General features: G+C 40.6%; 1 protein-coding gene across 5 annotated transcripts in view; it reads left to right on the forward strand.

Moving 5' to 3' along the window:
• Positions 1-763: 763 nt before the first annotated feature.
• Positions 764-17,695, forward strand: part of SNX16 (sorting nexin 16) — a 23,301-nt gene continuing 6,369 nt past the window's right edge. Inside the window, exons 1-4 of one of the 5 annotated variants that reach the window (XM_005878177.2) lie at positions 778-1,294; positions 5,151-5,237; positions 7,577-7,725; positions 14,142-14,211. In XM_005878177.2, coding sequence (XP_005878239.1) covers positions 932-1,294; positions 5,151-5,237; positions 7,577-7,725; positions 14,142-14,211 — 669 coding nt within the window. In that variant the 5' untranslated portion in view covers positions 778-931. Of the gene's footprint in view, positions 1,295-5,150; positions 5,238-7,576; positions 7,726-14,141; positions 14,212-17,695 lie in introns of all 5 variants that reach the window. The other 4 variants (XM_014549372.1, XM_014549373.1, XM_014549371.1 and 1 more) reach the window with 4 other exon arrangements.

Consider the following 17,695-nt stretch of genomic DNA (forward strand, 5'->3'; position numbering starts at 1 on the left):
TCGCAGCTGCGGTTGCCGGTTGCCGTCGGATGGGCAGCCCCGCCGCTGTCCGGTCGCTGGTCTGCAGTGGGACTGGCTCTCAGCTGCTTATTTACCATCTTAGTGGCAACCCTTTTCCTCGGGTTGTTATGAAATTATTCTGAGATAAGATCAGCGAGGTCTGCTGACAGCGAAGTTAGAGTTTGCGCTGTGCACCGCTGTCTGTGCCCCGGCTTGCGGCATGGCGGAATCCGTGGGCATCTGGAAAGGAGGGAGAACATTCAAACTTGGAGTCATTTCATCTTGGTGGCGACAAGCTTCATGTTCATTGGGGCTTGTCTGATTATTTCATTTGACCAAGTTGGTGGTGTTTTTTCAGATGCATTCGATCCAGGACTTGATGACCTGTTCCTTTAAGAGCAGTTGCTATTTGTAGCGTCTGAGCTTCTGGCTCACTTAATTCCTTTGGGTGGTTTTTTAGAATTTCGCTAATTAAGTCAAAAGGTGATGGGAATCATTTACCTTCCCTCCCTGTGCCCTGTATAGTACGGTCAGGACTGTCAGCCGAAAATAAAGCCTCAGGAAGGTTGAAATAAACATTGCAAAAATCTGTCACCAAGAAATAGAGTGGGGGGAAAAGGGTGTGGAGTAGTTGTGCTTTCTTTGCCTTGCAAATGAGAGTCCTTAGAGATGACATTTTGCAGTTAAAAGAAGAGATTTGGGGCCTGTTTTCATTCCAAATAAAGTAATAAAGTGTCACAAAATTAAGAGAAATGGATATGAACATTGTGTTTTCTTTTGGATAATGCTGCAGGTTAAAACAGTCTTTCAATATGTTCTTCTCATGTTTAGATAGCAAATTCCCAAGAAGAAGATAATGGATTGCACATCAGTTGTTCTCTAAGTGCTTGGGCTCAGCAGTGTGCAGATTTGTTGCAAAGCCCCGAAGAAGATGGCAACTCCTTACGTCCCAGTTCCCATGCCCATAGGGAGTTCTGCTTCCAGCTTCACAACCAGCAGAAACCAAAGAAGTTCCTCTTTGGGGAGCCTCTCAACAAGCTCAAACTCTTCCAAAGGCCAGTTGGAAGACTCAAATACAGGAACCAGGAAACAGACCAGTGCACCTGGTCAAAGGGATAGCGCCTCATCCGTCTGTAGCAGCCCCCTCCTTCGGACTAAGTTTACAAATGCCGATTCTTGCACTAGACCAAGAGAAAGTGAAGAGCAGAATCCCGAAACAGCGAATTTGGAAGATAGGCCTTCTACCCCTACTATTCTGGGTTATGAAGTGATGGAAGAAAGAGCGAAATTCACTGTGAGTATTGACCTTTGCTGCACACCCGTAGAAAGTGAAAGACAGACTCACCTTATTCTACACTTATGTTAAATTGATTGACGTTAGTATGTACTTGTAATTTCCTAAAGATGAAATTCACGTGGTTTTTACACTCCAAATTCTGTCATTGTAGTAAACTTTTGTTTTACTTGAATGAATTGGCACAAACCAGACATATGTGTGAGACTAGCACACAGGTCAAGAAAGAGCGTAACTAGCATCCAGAACCACCACCAGGCTCTCCTCCAGGCAGCACCCTCTTTGCTGACAGGCTCCATTAATGTTGCCCACATCTGTACCTTGCGAAAGTGGAATCGTGGAGCGCGTACTTTTGGGTGTGTTTCTTCAGCATTGTGTTTGTGAGACTCCTCCTTGACCTTGCATGTAACCCTAGGTAGCACATTTTTATTACTGATACTATTCCTTTACGTGAATGTTCATCCATCCTCCGGTGGCAGGGCACTTGGATAATTTCCAGTTTGAGGCTCTTGGAAGTACTACTGCTATGAACCTTTTAGTACTTGTCACTCAGTAAACTCATAGATGCATTTCTGTTTGATATCAGCCGAGGAATGAAATTGCTGGACCATATACCCAACTTTAGAAGATACGGACAATGTACCAGAAAGGTTGTACTAATTTACACTCGTAGGCTGTGTATGAAGTTCCAGCTACTCCACACCTTCCCAACATAGGGTGCTTTCCATCTTTTTCATGTTGGCGATTCCAGTGGGTAGAGTGATATCACCTTGTGGTCTAAATTTGCATTTCTTAATGACTAATTAAATCGAAGGCATTTTTGGCCATTTGGGTATTCTCTTTTGTGAAGAGTCTGTTCAAGATCTTTTCCACTTTATCTATGCATAGTTTTCTATGCATTTGAGACATAAGTCTTTTTTCAGAACATGTATCATATCATCTCACTCTCTGCTTTGCCTTTTCACTCCCTTAGTGATGCATTTGATAAATAAAGGTTCGTTCTTTTAATGTAGTCCAGTTTATGAACCTTTTCTTATATGGTCAGCACTTTTTAAAATCTGCCTACTCCCTCTGGACAATGTCCTATGTTTTCTTCTGAAAGCTTTATTGTTGGGCCTTTCATACTTAGATCTGAAAACCATCTGGAATTAAGTGTTTTCCATGGTGTGGGGCAGGGTCAAGGCCTTCCTTTCTCCGTGTGCGTTCCAGTGAGCAGGCTTTTATTGAGAAGACCACTCTTTCTCCTCTGCATTTGCATGTTGCTTATGACACAGATCAGATGACCGTAAAAGTGTGGGTCTGTTTCCGGGTTCCGTTTTCCCCTCCTTTGCCAATTCCCCAGTCCTGAGTGTTAAAGCTTCTTGGTAGGCCTTGCTGCTGGCAGCCCTCGTGCTCTAGCTGTGGTGTGCTGCAGGACTGTGGCTGCTCCGGACCCTTGGCATTGGGATTGGGTCGAACCCAGACCAACCTGGCAAAACTGACACCTTTACAGTACTGCGTTTGAATCTGTGAACTGAGTCCTTTACTTAGTCATTTGTTTTTTATAATGACGTTCTGTAGTTTTCAGGGCAGAGGTCTGACATCTTTTGGTTAGATTTATGTGTAGGTATGGATGTTGGATGTTCTCAATTGCTTTTGCTTTTTCTTTTTTTTGGTTCTTTGCTAGTTTGTATTTTTCCGGCTTATGTGGTTATGTATACAGCAACTTTGCAAATTCACATATCAGTTGAAATAGCCTGTTCTTTCTCTTGTATTTCTTTGAGGTCGAGTTTATATGTTTATGCCATTTCATCCTGCAGATTTACAGCAGTACACAGCGGTTCTCAACCTGTGGGTCACGACCCCTTTGGCGGTCAAACGACCCTTTCACAGGGGTCGCCTAAGACCATCCTGCATATCAGATATTTACATTATGATTCATAACAGTAGCAACATTACAGTTATGAAGTAGCAACAAAAATAATTTTATGGTTGGGTCACAACATGAGGAACTGTATTTAAAGGGCCAGAAGGTTGAGAACCACTGGTACAGAAGACCTGCAAGAAAAAAAACATTCAGAAAATTTATGAAGAGACAATCTTTACAGTTAAATTATCGTAAGAGTGATGATGTGTTGAGAAATCTTCATGAACCTGACGTTTTTTTAAAAAAATTTTTAATATATTTTTATTGATTTCAGAGAGGGAGAGATAGAAACATCAATGATGAGAGAGAATCATTGATCAGCTGCCTCCTGCACGTCCCACACTAAGGATCGAACCCGCAACCAGGGTATGTGTCCTGACTGGGAATCAAACCATGAACTCCTGCTTCATTAGGTTGATGTTCAACCACTGAGCCAAGCCGTCCGGGCCTGACCTTTTTTAGAGTGATTTTCAAAATTATAATAAACTGGTGGTTCAAATCCTCACATTGACTCATCGAGGTGATGTGTGTGAAAATGCAAGTTCCCAGGCAAATTTATGGCAGTGGCACATAGTCTTTCAAGACCTCAAAGAGGAAGGGGTAACAGCAGATACAGGATTAGTCCTGTTCGTTTAGTGGTTCATTTAATATTTTTTGAGAACCTGTTGAGTGCCAGGCACTATGACCTTTGATCCCCCTTATGATTATCTCAGATCAGGACTTTCTGGACACTTTAAAGGGTCCTCACTTTTATATGTTACACAGATAAATCACTTGTGTTTTACTTCAAAGTTAAAGGATTCATCTGTCACCCTTATGTCCTCCCCTTAAAAGCTGAAAGACGTCTGTCTGTAAGGGGGGAGACTAAGGTTGGTGTGCCGTCCCTGTACAGTCAGCACTGTCCACGTGGACTGGCCACGTTTAGGTGGCCAGTAGCCTCGCAGCTGAAGTGCAGCTTCAGAGCCACAGTGGGAAGTTATTGCACAGCCGACTTCAGGACAAGTTACCTGTTAGAAGAGTGTCCGTCATTTGGCAGATGCTGTCGTCTTCATAGCTTAGCCCAGAATACTGTACCAGAAACTACCACATTTTCCTTGAGATTCTGTTATAAAAAGTACTTCCTCATAATAAACTCTAAAATTATACTTATGAAAAATAGAATCTAGCCCTAGCCGGCTTGGCTCAGTGGATAGAGCGTCACCCTGAGGACTGAAGGGTCCCGGGTTCGATTCCGGCCAAGGGCACATGCCTGGGTTGCGGGCTCGATCCCCAGTGGGGAGTGTGCAGGAGGCAGCCGATCAATGATTCTCTCTCATCATTGGTGTTTCTATCTCTCCCTTTCCCTTCCTCTCTGAAATCAACAAAGAAATATATTTAAAAAGATAGAATCTAGTCATTCTTATTGTAAGCTTTTTAAAATAGTGACATGCTTCAAACAAGTTTTTCTATTCAATAGCCTAGATAATTGTGCATAATTATAGAAATGTAAACTTTTATCTAATGTGGATATTTTTTAGCTTGTATTTCAGCTCTGAAGATTAAAACATCAAGTTTATTTCAAAATTTTGCCTTGTAGTGTTGAGTTTAAAAATTAATTTGATTGTATAAGACAAGAGTGGCTGTGTTTCATAGCTTTTTTTAGGCACGAGTTACTCTTTTTATTAGTTTAAAATATGTGGCATAAAATATATTATGGAAACTGATAAGTTCATTTATTATTAGTGTGCCCCAAAAAAGGCATTTTGTCACAGATTTATCAAAGTCTTGTTTCTTAAGAAAAAAATCTTGCTTTTTGTGCCTACATCAAATATTTGTACATTTCAGGTTTTAAATTATTTCTGATATTTTTTACATAGTAATTGTTAGGACCTAGATTGTCGAGTAAAAGTTTTTTAGATATTTGAATTTTTAAATATCTTTACACATATCTTTAACCCTCCCCTATTGTAGGTATATAAGATACAAGTAAAGAAAAACCCGGAAGAAAGCTGGGTAGTTTTCAGAAGATACACGGACTTCTCCAGGCTTAATGATAAAGTAAGTACTTAACAAATCTAAAACCAGCTTTTCAGTTTTGAATTATTATCTGTTTCACACAATTCATCTGTTATATTTGTGTTTTTTCTTCCTTGTGAATTATTTAAATGAAGACAACCCTTTGCTAGTTCCTAAGAAAATACCGTTTCATTTCACTTTAATAGCCTGAAGTCCCATCTCTACACATGACTTTCTTTTTTGAAAACAAAAACTAAAAATGTGAAAATCTTAACCTTATTAGCACAAATACAATTAAGATGCACCTGTTCATTATCTGGTGTGATTTGAGTGGGCTCAGCTGGGTCAGCTGCTGAGGCTCAGACATGGTCAGTATTAAGCTCTTGGCTCCACTGGACTCTTATCTGGAGGCTCCGGGAAAGAATCAGCTTCCAGGCTCATTCGGGCTGTTGGCAGAGTTCTCTTTCTCGGGGTTATAAGGCTGAGGTCCCTGCGCCCTTGCTGGTTGTCAGCCAGAGGTGGTGCTTAGCTCCGGGAGCCACTCTCCAGCCCTGTGCCTGCCCGACAGCAGCCCAGCCAGGGAGCCCAGGCCTGCTGCTGGCATCTCGGACTTTCTCCTCTGCCACCAGCACAAGGAAGCGCAACTGAAAGTGCTCCTGTGATGAGACTAGGCCAGGGGTGGGCAAACTTTTCGACTCGAGGGCCACAATGGGTTCTTAAACTGGACCAGAGGGCCGGAACAAAAGCATGGATGGAGTGTTTGTGTGAACTAATATAAATTCAAAGTAAACATCATTACATAAAAGGGTACGGTCTTTTTTTTTTTAGTTTTATTCATTTCAAACGGGCCGGATCCGGCCCCTTTGGACTTCCCTGGAAGGCTTCTTAAAATTAGTTCCCAGGCCACACCCCAGCTAATTAAATGCAAACCTGTCAGAGGTAGGACGTAGTCATTAATACCTTTCACAGCTCCTTGGGTGATTCCATTGTGCAGCCAAGGTTTAGAATCACTAGTCTAGGAGAGTTCAAAATTAAATAAACGTTATTTACATTGTGATAAATGTCATTTAAAAATAAGGTGGTGATTTTTGAATTTGTAGTAGGTTGTCTTTTCTAAAAATGTTCACAGCAATGCTTTCAGTCTCATATGCTCTTCCAGAATCTTGCCACTGACCATCAAAGGGTTGAATCTATATCCCCTCCCCCTTGAACCTGGGTGACCTTGGGCTACTCAGCCAATAAAGGACAGAGGCACTGATGCTTCCTGTCTGGGCCAGGTCAGACAGAGTACACAGCTTCATCTTGACTTCCTGTCCTGGATGTTCCCCCTTGAAGCCCAGCCTCTATGCTGTGAGAAAGTCCAAGACATTCCATGTTAAGGTTGTGGCTGATACCACAGCTAAGGTCTCAGCCAGCAGCCAGCATCATTTTCTACACATGTGGGCGTGAACTTCAGGTGATTCCAGCTCCCACCTTCAGATCTTCCAGCTGAGTTCCCAGCTCGTTGTGGAACGGAGATAAGCCAGCCTCACTGCGCCCACAGGAGCCCATGGCCTCATAAATGGTTCTCTAAGTCACTGTGTTTTGAGGTGACTTGTTACACAGTTAGTTACTTGAACAGAGTGTATAAAGGCAAATCTAACACAGCTTAGCAGGTTGGAAAAATCTCTCCCTAAGAAAGTAAAATTTAAGCCAAACATGCAAAATGGATCATAAACCAAAATGTAGAAGCTAAAACTATAAATATCCAGGAGAAAACATACAAGAATATCCTTGCAACCTTCGAGTGAGCAAAGATTTCTTAGGATCTAAAAAAGCATGACCCATAAAAGACAAAAGTGGGTGAATTCAATAACATTAAAATTTTAAATATATGCTCTGTGAAGAGTGTTAAAATGGGTCACAATCTGGGAGAAAATATTTGTCATACATATGAGAAAGGACTTATATCTGGAGTATAAAAAGAACTCTTACAATTTAACAAAAATACAAATAACTAATTTTTTTTCTAAAAAGTGAAGGGTCTAAAGTGTTTAATAGATAATTCCCCAAAGAAGATATGCAGATGCAAATAAGCACCATTTGTCAACAGAGCCATCCAAATTAAAGCCAAGGTGAAAGCTACTTCACACCCACTAGAATGGCCACCATTGAAAAGACAAACAATGTAAGTGTTGACAAGGAGGTGGAGCAACTGTAACTCCTGTGTGTACACACCTGGGAGAAGTCAAGAAGCAAAACAAGGTGCAGAAAGCTTTGCTGGATTCAGTTCTTCTATTTTAAGCTTATTTCATGAGCAGTTGTACCTAGTCAACAGTAGAGATTTGTAGACTTGGTATAACAAAGTTGAACAATGTATGTTCTTTTTTCTTCTTTTTCAGTTAAAAGAGATGTTTCCAGGCTTTCGATTAGCACTTCCACCAAAACGCTGGTTTAAAGATAATTACAATGCCGACTTTTTAGAAGATAGAAAGTTAGGATTGCAAGCATTTCTTCAAAATTTAATAGCTCACAAGGACATTGCGCACTGGTATGTAACAAACTGAAATAAGAGGTTATAAATGCATTTCAACAACTAGTTAAAACCGAAGAATAAGTCTAGGACCATAGTTAACGCAAGGGAACAAAATCTATAAAACAGGCATAATTACTTGTCCACTAACAAACACTGCCTGGAATTTTCTTGCTTTTTTTCAGTAAGGACTATTTGGTGTTTGATTTGTATTAACACTTTTACAAGTCAGCAAAGTTAAAAATTCAGCATATCGTCTATTCAGACCACTCAACTGCTAACTTGATATTTAGTTTTTAGTATTTTAGCAATCATTTAAACAAAGTGGCCTTCACATTTTTGGCTAATATGACACTATATAATTTTGAGGGTAATATATTTTATGTTTTTTCAAAGTAATGTAAAAATATGAAAATTGTGAAATTGAGTTAATTTATATAGAAGGTCAATCAAAAATACCAAGAACCATTATAAAGGGAGAGAAAGGGTCTATATGGGTTTTTTGCTTCTCAATATATTTACAAGAAAATTGCTTTGTAATTTAGCACCAGCTGGGTATCTAATTTTGGAACTTAAATTATCAAGTAAATTAAAACTATTTTGAAAAAAAAGTAGAGAGCATTTGCAAGGCAGCGATAGCATATACAGATACCTGTGTCTGTAACTCTAAAAGTTTGTCACATAGGATGGGAAACAAAGCCATCCTGTCTCACTTTGTTCACCCCTTTTTCTCAGTTTTTTATATCACCTATTACACGTAATACACATTGTGCTGCTTAATGTTGCTGCCCAAGCGTGATGGCCGCCTGAGGCCTCTGCCCGCCACCCTCGCTTTCCTTAAGAAAGGAACTGCCAGCCAGACCCCTCTCAGGCCCACATGCCATTGCTCCTTGACAACCGGTATCTCACAGTGACCTGAACCAAAAACAGACTCAACAGCTGACTCTCCAGAATTCCCCCCAAAAACCAGCAGCTGTCTACCCAGCGCCCCTTATCCCTTCCTTTATGTTTTAAATTCCACTCAACTCTGCCTGCTCCCCACATCCCTCCATCAACCCCGAGTTATTGATGAGTGTTGTTACCTCCCGTTGCTTATTGTGGAACTTTTCGCCTGGTCTCTCTCATCCACTCGGACTCCCGTGCCCGTTGGCAGCACAGTGATTTTTTCTAATGCAGTTTACCTCATCCTGCTCCTTGCCTCCCTGCCTGTCTTTCTGACTTCGTGTTTTGTTGTCATCCTCTGTCCGTCAGCACAGTCACCTTGCTCCATTGTCCCTTAGGGCCTCCCTGGAGAGGCAATGTCTCACACTCCTGGCCTAGACAACGCCTATACATCCTTCAGCGCCCAGTAAAAACTCCACTTCCTCAGGGCCTGGCTTTCCTGACCACCTGTGGGGCTTTATGCCACACCAAGATCTTGGCTGTGCTCCCTCTTGCTGGAGGAGGTTGGGTGGGTTTCAGCCAGGTTTGAAGTAACATTGGGGTTTGAAGTACTGTTCTGGATTAGAAGGAATAAGGCTGAGCATTGGGCACACATGGGCTAAAGTAACTAGGTGAGATCATCACGGTCTGAACTAGGCCCCCACGGGAAGCCAAACATGAGCTCCACACCCACAAGCCAGCTCCCACACTGTGACCCCCACTGTCACCAGCTCGATCCCCAATCCCGATGCCTACCCTCAGGGTGGCATTTAATGTCATTTTTTTAAAATATTTCTTTTAACTGGTGGAGAATAATGGGAAATGATATTTCTGTCTGAAATCCCTCAATAATACTTGCATGCAGTGACCTTTGGTGCCTAATCTTGTTTTGACAGAATTAGTATCTAGTATTTTTAGTACATTTTTCTACCTAATTTTTAATTGACCTCTTAATGAATTGTCAGCATTAGCTTTAAGGGTGTTTTTTCCTTTTAAAGTATAATATTTAAGATAAAGAGCACATTTGGCTATTAAATGACTGGTCTTTTTTATAATTGTAAAATGTAAACTGATTCATACCTATGAAAGAAAAAAGGAAAATAAAGCAGTAAATAGAAGGAGAAGGTTCACTGGATGGAGCAGTTTTTTAAGAAGTTTGAAAATACAGTAAAACTTTAAGAGGATCAGAGGAAGAGTTTAAGTTAAGGCACATTTGCCGGGATGATAAAGACAGGCGGAAGGAGGTCACCTGTGGCTCCTCTTCAGGCCAGGTGAGGCAGCACTGGTCCTGATTTATCTCCGGTTTCCTAGTCCTAAGGCGGTTCTCGGTCAGCGGTCGCCAACCTTTCGGACCTCACCACCCACCGGTTGGCGACCGCTGCTCTAGGTAACAAAAAGGGACTGGAAATTGCTGAGCTTGCCTCACCTTTAGTTCCAGGTGTGGGGTATTGCCTCAGTCAGGCACTTTCTCTCCTGGCCTGGTGCTTTACTTCATCATCAGGTCCAACAGAAGCACAGTGTAAAGCAGTGGTTCTCAACCTTCTGGCCCTTTAAACACAGTTCCTCATGTTGTGACCCAACCATAAAATTATTTTCGTTGCTACTTCATAACTGTAATGTTGCTACTGTGATGAATCGTAATGTAAATATCTGATATGCAGGATGGTCTTAGGCGACCCCTGTGAAAGGGTCGTTCGACCGCCAAAGGGGTCGCAACCCACAGGCTGAGAACCACTGGTGTAAAGGATTGAATACAGGAGAGAGATTAGGGATGGAGTTGAACTTGTCAGTGGGAAATTTTTTTAAAAAGTATAAGACCTTTTTTTTAATGACTTCTATTAAAAATAAATAAAATGACTTCTGTTTAAGCCATAGACTCTATGATAACATAGACTCTGGTATATTTGATTTGAACTCACTTCATTTATTTATAAAGGACATGTTGATAACATATGGGAAGTCACTGAGCAGAACCGGGCATGTGGCAGTCAGACACCTGTCAGGTCTAAAGCTTCTCCAGTCAGTCAGCACGCAGGGCGAGGGCTCCTTCTCCAGGGAGAAGGGCATCGGGACTTCTGAGGAGGAACTCGTTCCTCCAGCACCGTCTCCGGGAGCGCCTGTCCCTCTGCTTGGCAGGCCCAGCTGGGGAGTACGACGCGCCTCTCCCAGGCCTTTGAAGCAGAAGGAATATATATGAGCCACTGAAAAGTGTTTTGTAAGTCAGAGTTGCAAAACCAGTTTAAATTTCATCCTTAATGCTGCAGATTAAAGAAAGCAGGGCATGGAATAGAACTCAGAACTATACTGGAAAAAAACTTAGCCCCATAGCCCTGGCCGGGTGGCTCAGTTGTTTGGAGTGTTTCCTTCCTTCCTCCCTCCCTCCCTCCCTCTCTCCTTTCCTTCTTCCTTTTTCTCTCTAAAATATCAATAAACATATCCTCAGGCGATGTTTAAAAAAAAACACTTAGAGAGTCCATTGGGTTTCATCTGAGTAGAGCTCTGCTGAGCCCTAGGTCATGAGGATTTTTAGGAAGGAGAATGAAATGGAAAAGCCTCTCCAAAAACAGATTCCTATAGCCAAGTCCCTGTTGGCATCACTGCTGATTGTGGCTGAATGGCTACTATAAACTAAAGGTATAAAAAGAGACATGAGTTCCCTTACTCACATTTTCTTTTCCAGCAGCAGCTTTCCAGTGATTAGAGTAATTTGTGAACATAAAACTGTTACTAAAGGATGAGGGCATCCAGGGTCTAAGCCCATGAAAAAATAATGTCTCATGTTAGGTTGTCAAACACGGAAAGTATTTAAAAGGCCCTTCCCCACACTGCTCAGCACTTTGCTTTTCAATATTAAAAGACATTATCTCAGGGTTTCATCCAAACTTTTGACTTCTCAATCTCGAGATAATTTATTTCCTGTAGCTCATTTCTGCCTAATAGATGGTTTTCCAATATAAATAATGGGTAGGTGGGAAGTATAACATCCAAACCAAAAGAACGAAGGTGGTCCTGTTCTCTGTGCTATCAGATCACCAGCAGTGTTCCAGAAACCTCGATCAGCGAGGGGCACAGGCAGGTTGAGTGTGGTGAGGGAGGTGCCTGGCAAGGGGAGAGAATCCAAATGAACCAAAATAGAAGGGAAGAGAATTGAAAGGTAGAAAAAGGCACATGTTTATACTTCGAAGAGATTTAAGAGCTGCCTCTACCAGGCTGTGCTGACCTTGAGGAGTCATTTTACCTCTCTAGACTTTGGTGTCGTTTGTAAAATTGGAAATAGTGCCCATCCTCACTGTACATGATTGCTGTGAAAATTAAATAAAATTGAATATGTTGCCCTGTGTGTACAACGTACTTTGAGAATGTGAGATAATGTAAATGTTAATTAGCTTGATTGCCGTTCACAGCGTATGCATATATCAAATCAAGTTGTACATGTTAAATGTGTGCATTTGTAATTATACCTCAGTAAATCTGGAAAAAATGGCTTCATGAATGCAGAGACCCTGTAAGCTTTAAGTAGTCAATTAAGTTTGTGATATGAAAAGGAAAGGAAATGTTAGTGTATCAGTATTGCTTCGTGGAGAAGACGTGAGGCTAGAGGAAATATAACATTGTTGACATATTTTAGGGTTATCATATGAAGAAGGACTTAGATTTATCTTGAGTGGTTCCAAAAAGCAGAGCTGACTCATGAATAGAAGCTGCCAGGAGGAAAGTCCCAGCTCAGGGAAGGGATAAGTTTCAGCGGTTCAAACATAGGACGGAATAGTCCCCATTTCGGGAGGAGTTTCTTGGCCGAACACGTTAAAGGGATGAAAAGCAAGCCATGGATGCTTAACGCTCCACCACATTAGGATCCCTTCTGCCTCTGTTCTTCCCTGGGTATGGGTACTCCAGTTTCCTCTGTGTCCTTGACTGTGTGTTTGTTTTATTACTTATATTGTCAAGATTTTACAGCCCAGAAATGTGCTCTTCTTTCAGATCTGGATTGCTTTCTTGACACTGCTCCTCTATATTAATTCAGGTTATTTTTCTTAGGGAACATTTCACTAAAAATTCCATTTTTCTCTTCATGGCCATCCCCTGTCGTCATCAACCTATCTGGCCTGAACTGGACTCAAAGTCCCCATTCCCTTTTCAGCAAAGGTCAGCGTCTCCTTTATAAAGTGCATTAGAAATTGCATTCCTGTCCCTTATGCCTTAAAAGGTAAATATCCACATTTATGTTTTAACATGCACAGAGTTGTGTCTGTCCAAAGTTGCTTTTAGAAAGTGGACTTTTTTTTTTTTATTTTATGGATTTTTTACAGAGAAGAAGAGAGAGGGATAGAGAGTTAGAAACATCGATGAGAGAGATCGATCAGCTGCCTCCTGCACGCCCCCCAGTGGGGATGTGCCCGCAACCAAGATACATGCCCTTGACCGGAATCGAACCTGGGACCCTTGAGTCCGCAAGCCGACGCTCTATCCACTGAGCCAAACCGGTTCGGCAAAAGTGGACTGTTTTTGTAAAAAGGGAGCTTAATTTCCTACACTCTTAACCTATTTCTGATAATTCCAGAGTATAAACATAACAATACCATATTTCATTATTTCAAAAGTTATGGTAATTCAGCAATGGCATGGTCAGAACTTTCCCCTTGAACTCTTTAAGAAAAAATATTTTAAGTAAAGTAGTATAACAAAAAAGATTGCAAGAAAATTCTTAACTTCAGAATAAATACTTTAGATGTTACTTTAAATGTATCTCCTAAAAAAGAAACAAATGGAGTATCAGTTAGAAATAGTATTTCTCCATAACAGGATAGTGCTGTTTTTAGACTACTTCAAGCTGACATTCCTTTGAAAAGATATCATCTCTAATCTATTCACCACTTAGACTGGTCCCTTTAGTGTTATTCCGAATTATGTTTTATGTCCTGTAGTTTTTAAGTAGCATAAATTCTCCATCTCTATGTATGTTCATAAGATCTTAGAAAATAGTTTAAAAGCTCTGCATCTTCTATATCCTATATAATAAAAGGCTAATATGCAAATTGACCTGTCACTGTGACACACACTGACCACCAGGGGGCAGAAACTCAATGCAGGAGCTGCCCCCTGGTGGTCAGTGTGCTCCCACGGGGGGAGTGCCGCTCAGCCAGAAGCTGGGCTCAAGGCTGGCGAGTACAGCGGTGGTGGCAGAAGCCTCTCCCACCTTCACGGCAGCGCTAAGGATGTCCGACTGATGGCCATCAGTCGGACATCCCCCGAGGGCTCCCATACTGTGAGAGGGTGCAGGCCAGGCTGAGGGACCCCTCCCCCCGCAAGTGCACAAATTTTGTGCACTGGGCCTCTAGTATTTTATGTTTATATTTGGCTACTTGCATGAAGCCACATAACCCAGCTCGTTTATTTTGGTATATCAGTAGCCAACTTGCTTAAAACACTGTATAGCTCCAAAGTAACTTGCTTTTTGCAGTCTTTGGTAAATTTACTTGTACCCCAGCTAATTTTCTTTTCCCTTTGAAAAGCCTGGCGGTGAGAGAGTTTCTTTGTCTGGACGATCCACCAGGTCCATTCGATAGCCTGGAAGAAAGCAGGGTGAGTGCCGTGTTGTATGTCGCATGAAGAGAGGAACAATAACTCAGCACAGTAACTGCATTGTTCCTGGGATGGAATAGCAAACAGCAAAATATCATAACTGCAGACAATGGGGGTTTTGCACAGAAAGCTTTTTAGTGTTTGAGTCAGAGATTTCTTTCAATGAAATGCATGTACCTACCTGGTTCAGTGAAAACATAAAACTCATAGATGTCACGTCGTCGGTGCAACTCTAAAATTCAGTCCTGCATTATATCCTCTTTATTTGTACTATTTCAAAAAAAATTATTTGCAAATTTGTTTTACTGCATTTAAAAGTATTATTTGTATGTTGAGTTTTCTTCCGTCTGTGTATCAAAGTCAGGAACCTACAGGTGAAATCAAAGTGAAAACTCGCTTTCAGAGGTAGAAGGTATTGTCTTCTTATCAGTTCAGCCCGGGCTGTTGCTGCTCAGATTACACTAATTGACGTGTTAGCGTGGCCTATTTCTTGAAGCAATTGGCTAGATTATCCAAGCAGATTTCGTAATAATATATTAGCTAGAATTTTTCTCTGAGCTTTTTCCCCAAATGTTTAATGGTGCTTAAATGGAACAAATTTAATTGGTAGGTTTGTAATGTTTTCAATTAAACTGAGTCAGTTCTTTGTATTAGAGTGAATACCATGGCTTTTTAGAAACAGCTTTATTGAAGTCTTTATCCATAAAAGTTGCTATTTGCTTTTCCATTGTGAATGTACAATTTAACAATTTTAGTACATTTTTAGAGCTCTGCCATAATCCAGTTTTAGAAACTCCCATCACCTGGAAAAATCCTACAGCCATTGTGCAGCCCTTGCCCCCAGCCCCTGACAGCCGCTGGTCTGCTTTCACTCGCAAATTTGCCTTTTCTGGATATTTCATATAAATACAGTCACACTATATATATGTATGCATGTGTGTGCGCCTATATAAGATCAGTATTCAGTTATATAATTTCATATGTACAGTATTTATAACATTATATACATGCTGTATATATAAAAACGTAATATTTGCATCTAGTTTCTTTTACTTAGCATAATGTTTTTGAGGGTCATCTGCGTTATAGCCTCTATCAATATTTTAATACTGAATGGTTTTCCACTGTATACATACACCACATCTGCTTACCCAGTCACCATTGAGGGACAGTGGGATTGTTTCCGGTCTACTCTGTTACGAACAGTCTTGTGTGGACCTGTGCTTTCATTTCTTTTGAGTTGATTCCTAGGAGAGGAATATTTGGTTATATGGCAAATCATGTTTAACTTTTTTAGGAAACTTACAAAGTGTTTCCTAAAATGTCTGTACCATTTTATGTTCCCTCCAGTAGTGTTTGAAGTTCCAGTTTCCTCACAAATATTTTTTCTTTTTTTTTTCCTAGGCTTTAAAAATTAGGGTGATTTTACATTTAAAATTTACAACCCAGCTCCTCTTGGAAGATCGGTAGAGCTGTGGCCACTGGGTCTCCCTTCCCATAGGCTTCAAGTATCTCAGGATGAGCTGTCTGCCCTTTTCAACAGAGCAAGCACCCTCCAATCCCCACCACTCCCTATACCACGTGCCTGTACCAAGTGTATGCAGAGATAGTGGGAGAGAGACTGCAGAGAGAGGAGTGAGGCGAGGGCATGCTCTGAATGACCAGAGCATTGATGAAATAATATTATGTTATCTGTCCTTTGGATTACAGCCGTTCTCGTGGGTGTGTAGTGGTATTTCATAGTTTTAATTTGCATTTCCCTAATGTTTTTATGTTGATCACTTTTTCATGGGCTTTTTAGCCATTCATGTTTTCTTTGATGAATTGTTTACTTAAGCCTTTTGCTCATTTTTTTAGTTTGTCTTATTGAGTTGTAAGAGTTCTTTATTTTGGAGACAAGTCCTTTATCAGATACATCATTTATAAATATTTTCTCCCAGTCTGTATGTGTCTTTTCATCTTCTTATTGGTCTTTTGAAGTGTTAATGTTTTTAATTTTAATGAAGTTCATTTTATTATTTTATGGCTTATGTTTTTTGTGTTGTATCATAAGAACTCTTTGCCTAATACAGGGTCACAAAGATTTTTTTCCTACTTTTTTTCTTAGAAGTTTTATAGTTTAGGTCTCTGGCCCAATCCCATACTAATGTTTTTGTAAGGTGTGAGGTAAGATTCTTAAGTTCCTATAGATATCTAATTGTGTCACTCCCTTGACTGCTTTGTGTTGAAACCTTTATCAAAAGTCAAATGAAAATAAAAGGACTTTTAATTGTCTTCATTGATCTAGTTCCCTGTCCTCATGTCGACACCACAGTCCTGTTTACTGCCACTCTCATGGCTCCTGTTGACATGGCGTAGCTTTTTCCATGCTTTGCTTTAAGCTGTTTGTGTCTGTCAATCTAAAGTCTGTCCGTCTACATAGCATATGGTCGGGTGTTGGTCTGTTATAGACTCTGACATATCTGCCTTGTACATCTGCCATTTTGCAATTTGTTTCCTCTCTTTCTCATCGGTTTGGGTCTTCTTCCCCTGAACTGCCTAACTTCATTGTGTGAAACAAATAAGTGTGCCATTTTGATTCCTCTATAGAAATTTTCACTTTTTTCTTAGTTATTTCTTAGTCTGCTCGAGGTATTATAGTGTTCATCTTAACGCAGTCTACTTCAGAATAAAACTTAATTCCAAGGAATTAAACAGTTGGCTCCAGACTGTTCTCTTTGCCTTTCCCCCTGTGTTGCTGCGGTTGTATATTTTATAACCTATGCATAACAATACACTGCAGTAATTATTTCTTTTCACAATCTTTTGTCTTTTAAAGGACTTAAGAGAAGAAATGAGAAAAAGCATTTTACACACTCTTCTATCTTTACTCATAGATTTATTATTTTCTTCCTGTGGATTGGTGTTATCGTTTGATATCAGTCAATCCTTTCAGCTTCAAGGCTTTCATGTAATATCTCTCGTAGGGCAGGTCTGCTGGCAACAAATTCTCAGTCTTTGTTCTTCTGAGAATGTTCATTTTTGAAGCATAGTGTGTTAACAGGTCTTTTTCCTTCACTATTCGGTGTCATCCCAATGTCTTCCGGATGCCACTGTTCCTGCTGAAAGTCTGCCTTTGATTATTGTCGTTCCTCTACACGATGGGTCATTGTGCCCTTCTGCTTTCCAGATGGTTTGTTTCTTTGGCTTTCAGCAGCTTGATTATGATGTATTGAGGTATCGATCTCTTTGTGTTTTCCATACTTTGGCTCTTTGAGCTTCTTGGATTTGGCAGATTAATGCTCAACATCAGACCTGGAAAGTTGTTGGCCATCATTTGTTCAAATAATTTTTCAGTCCTTTTCTTCCACCCTTCTCCTTCTCGGGGATTCCTGTTACATGTATGTTTGTACACTTTATTTTTTTTATTTATTTTTTATTTTTTCTTTAAATAATTAAATCTTTATTGTTCAGATTATTACAGTTGTTTCTCTTTTTTCCCCCC

This window comes from Myotis brandtii, unplaced genomic scaffold (genome assembly GCF_000412655.1).
Source record: "Myotis brandtii unplaced genomic scaffold, ASM41265v1 scaffold55, whole genome shotgun sequence".
Classification (NCBI taxonomy): domain Eukaryota; kingdom Metazoa; phylum Chordata; class Mammalia; order Chiroptera; family Vespertilionidae; genus Myotis; species Myotis brandtii.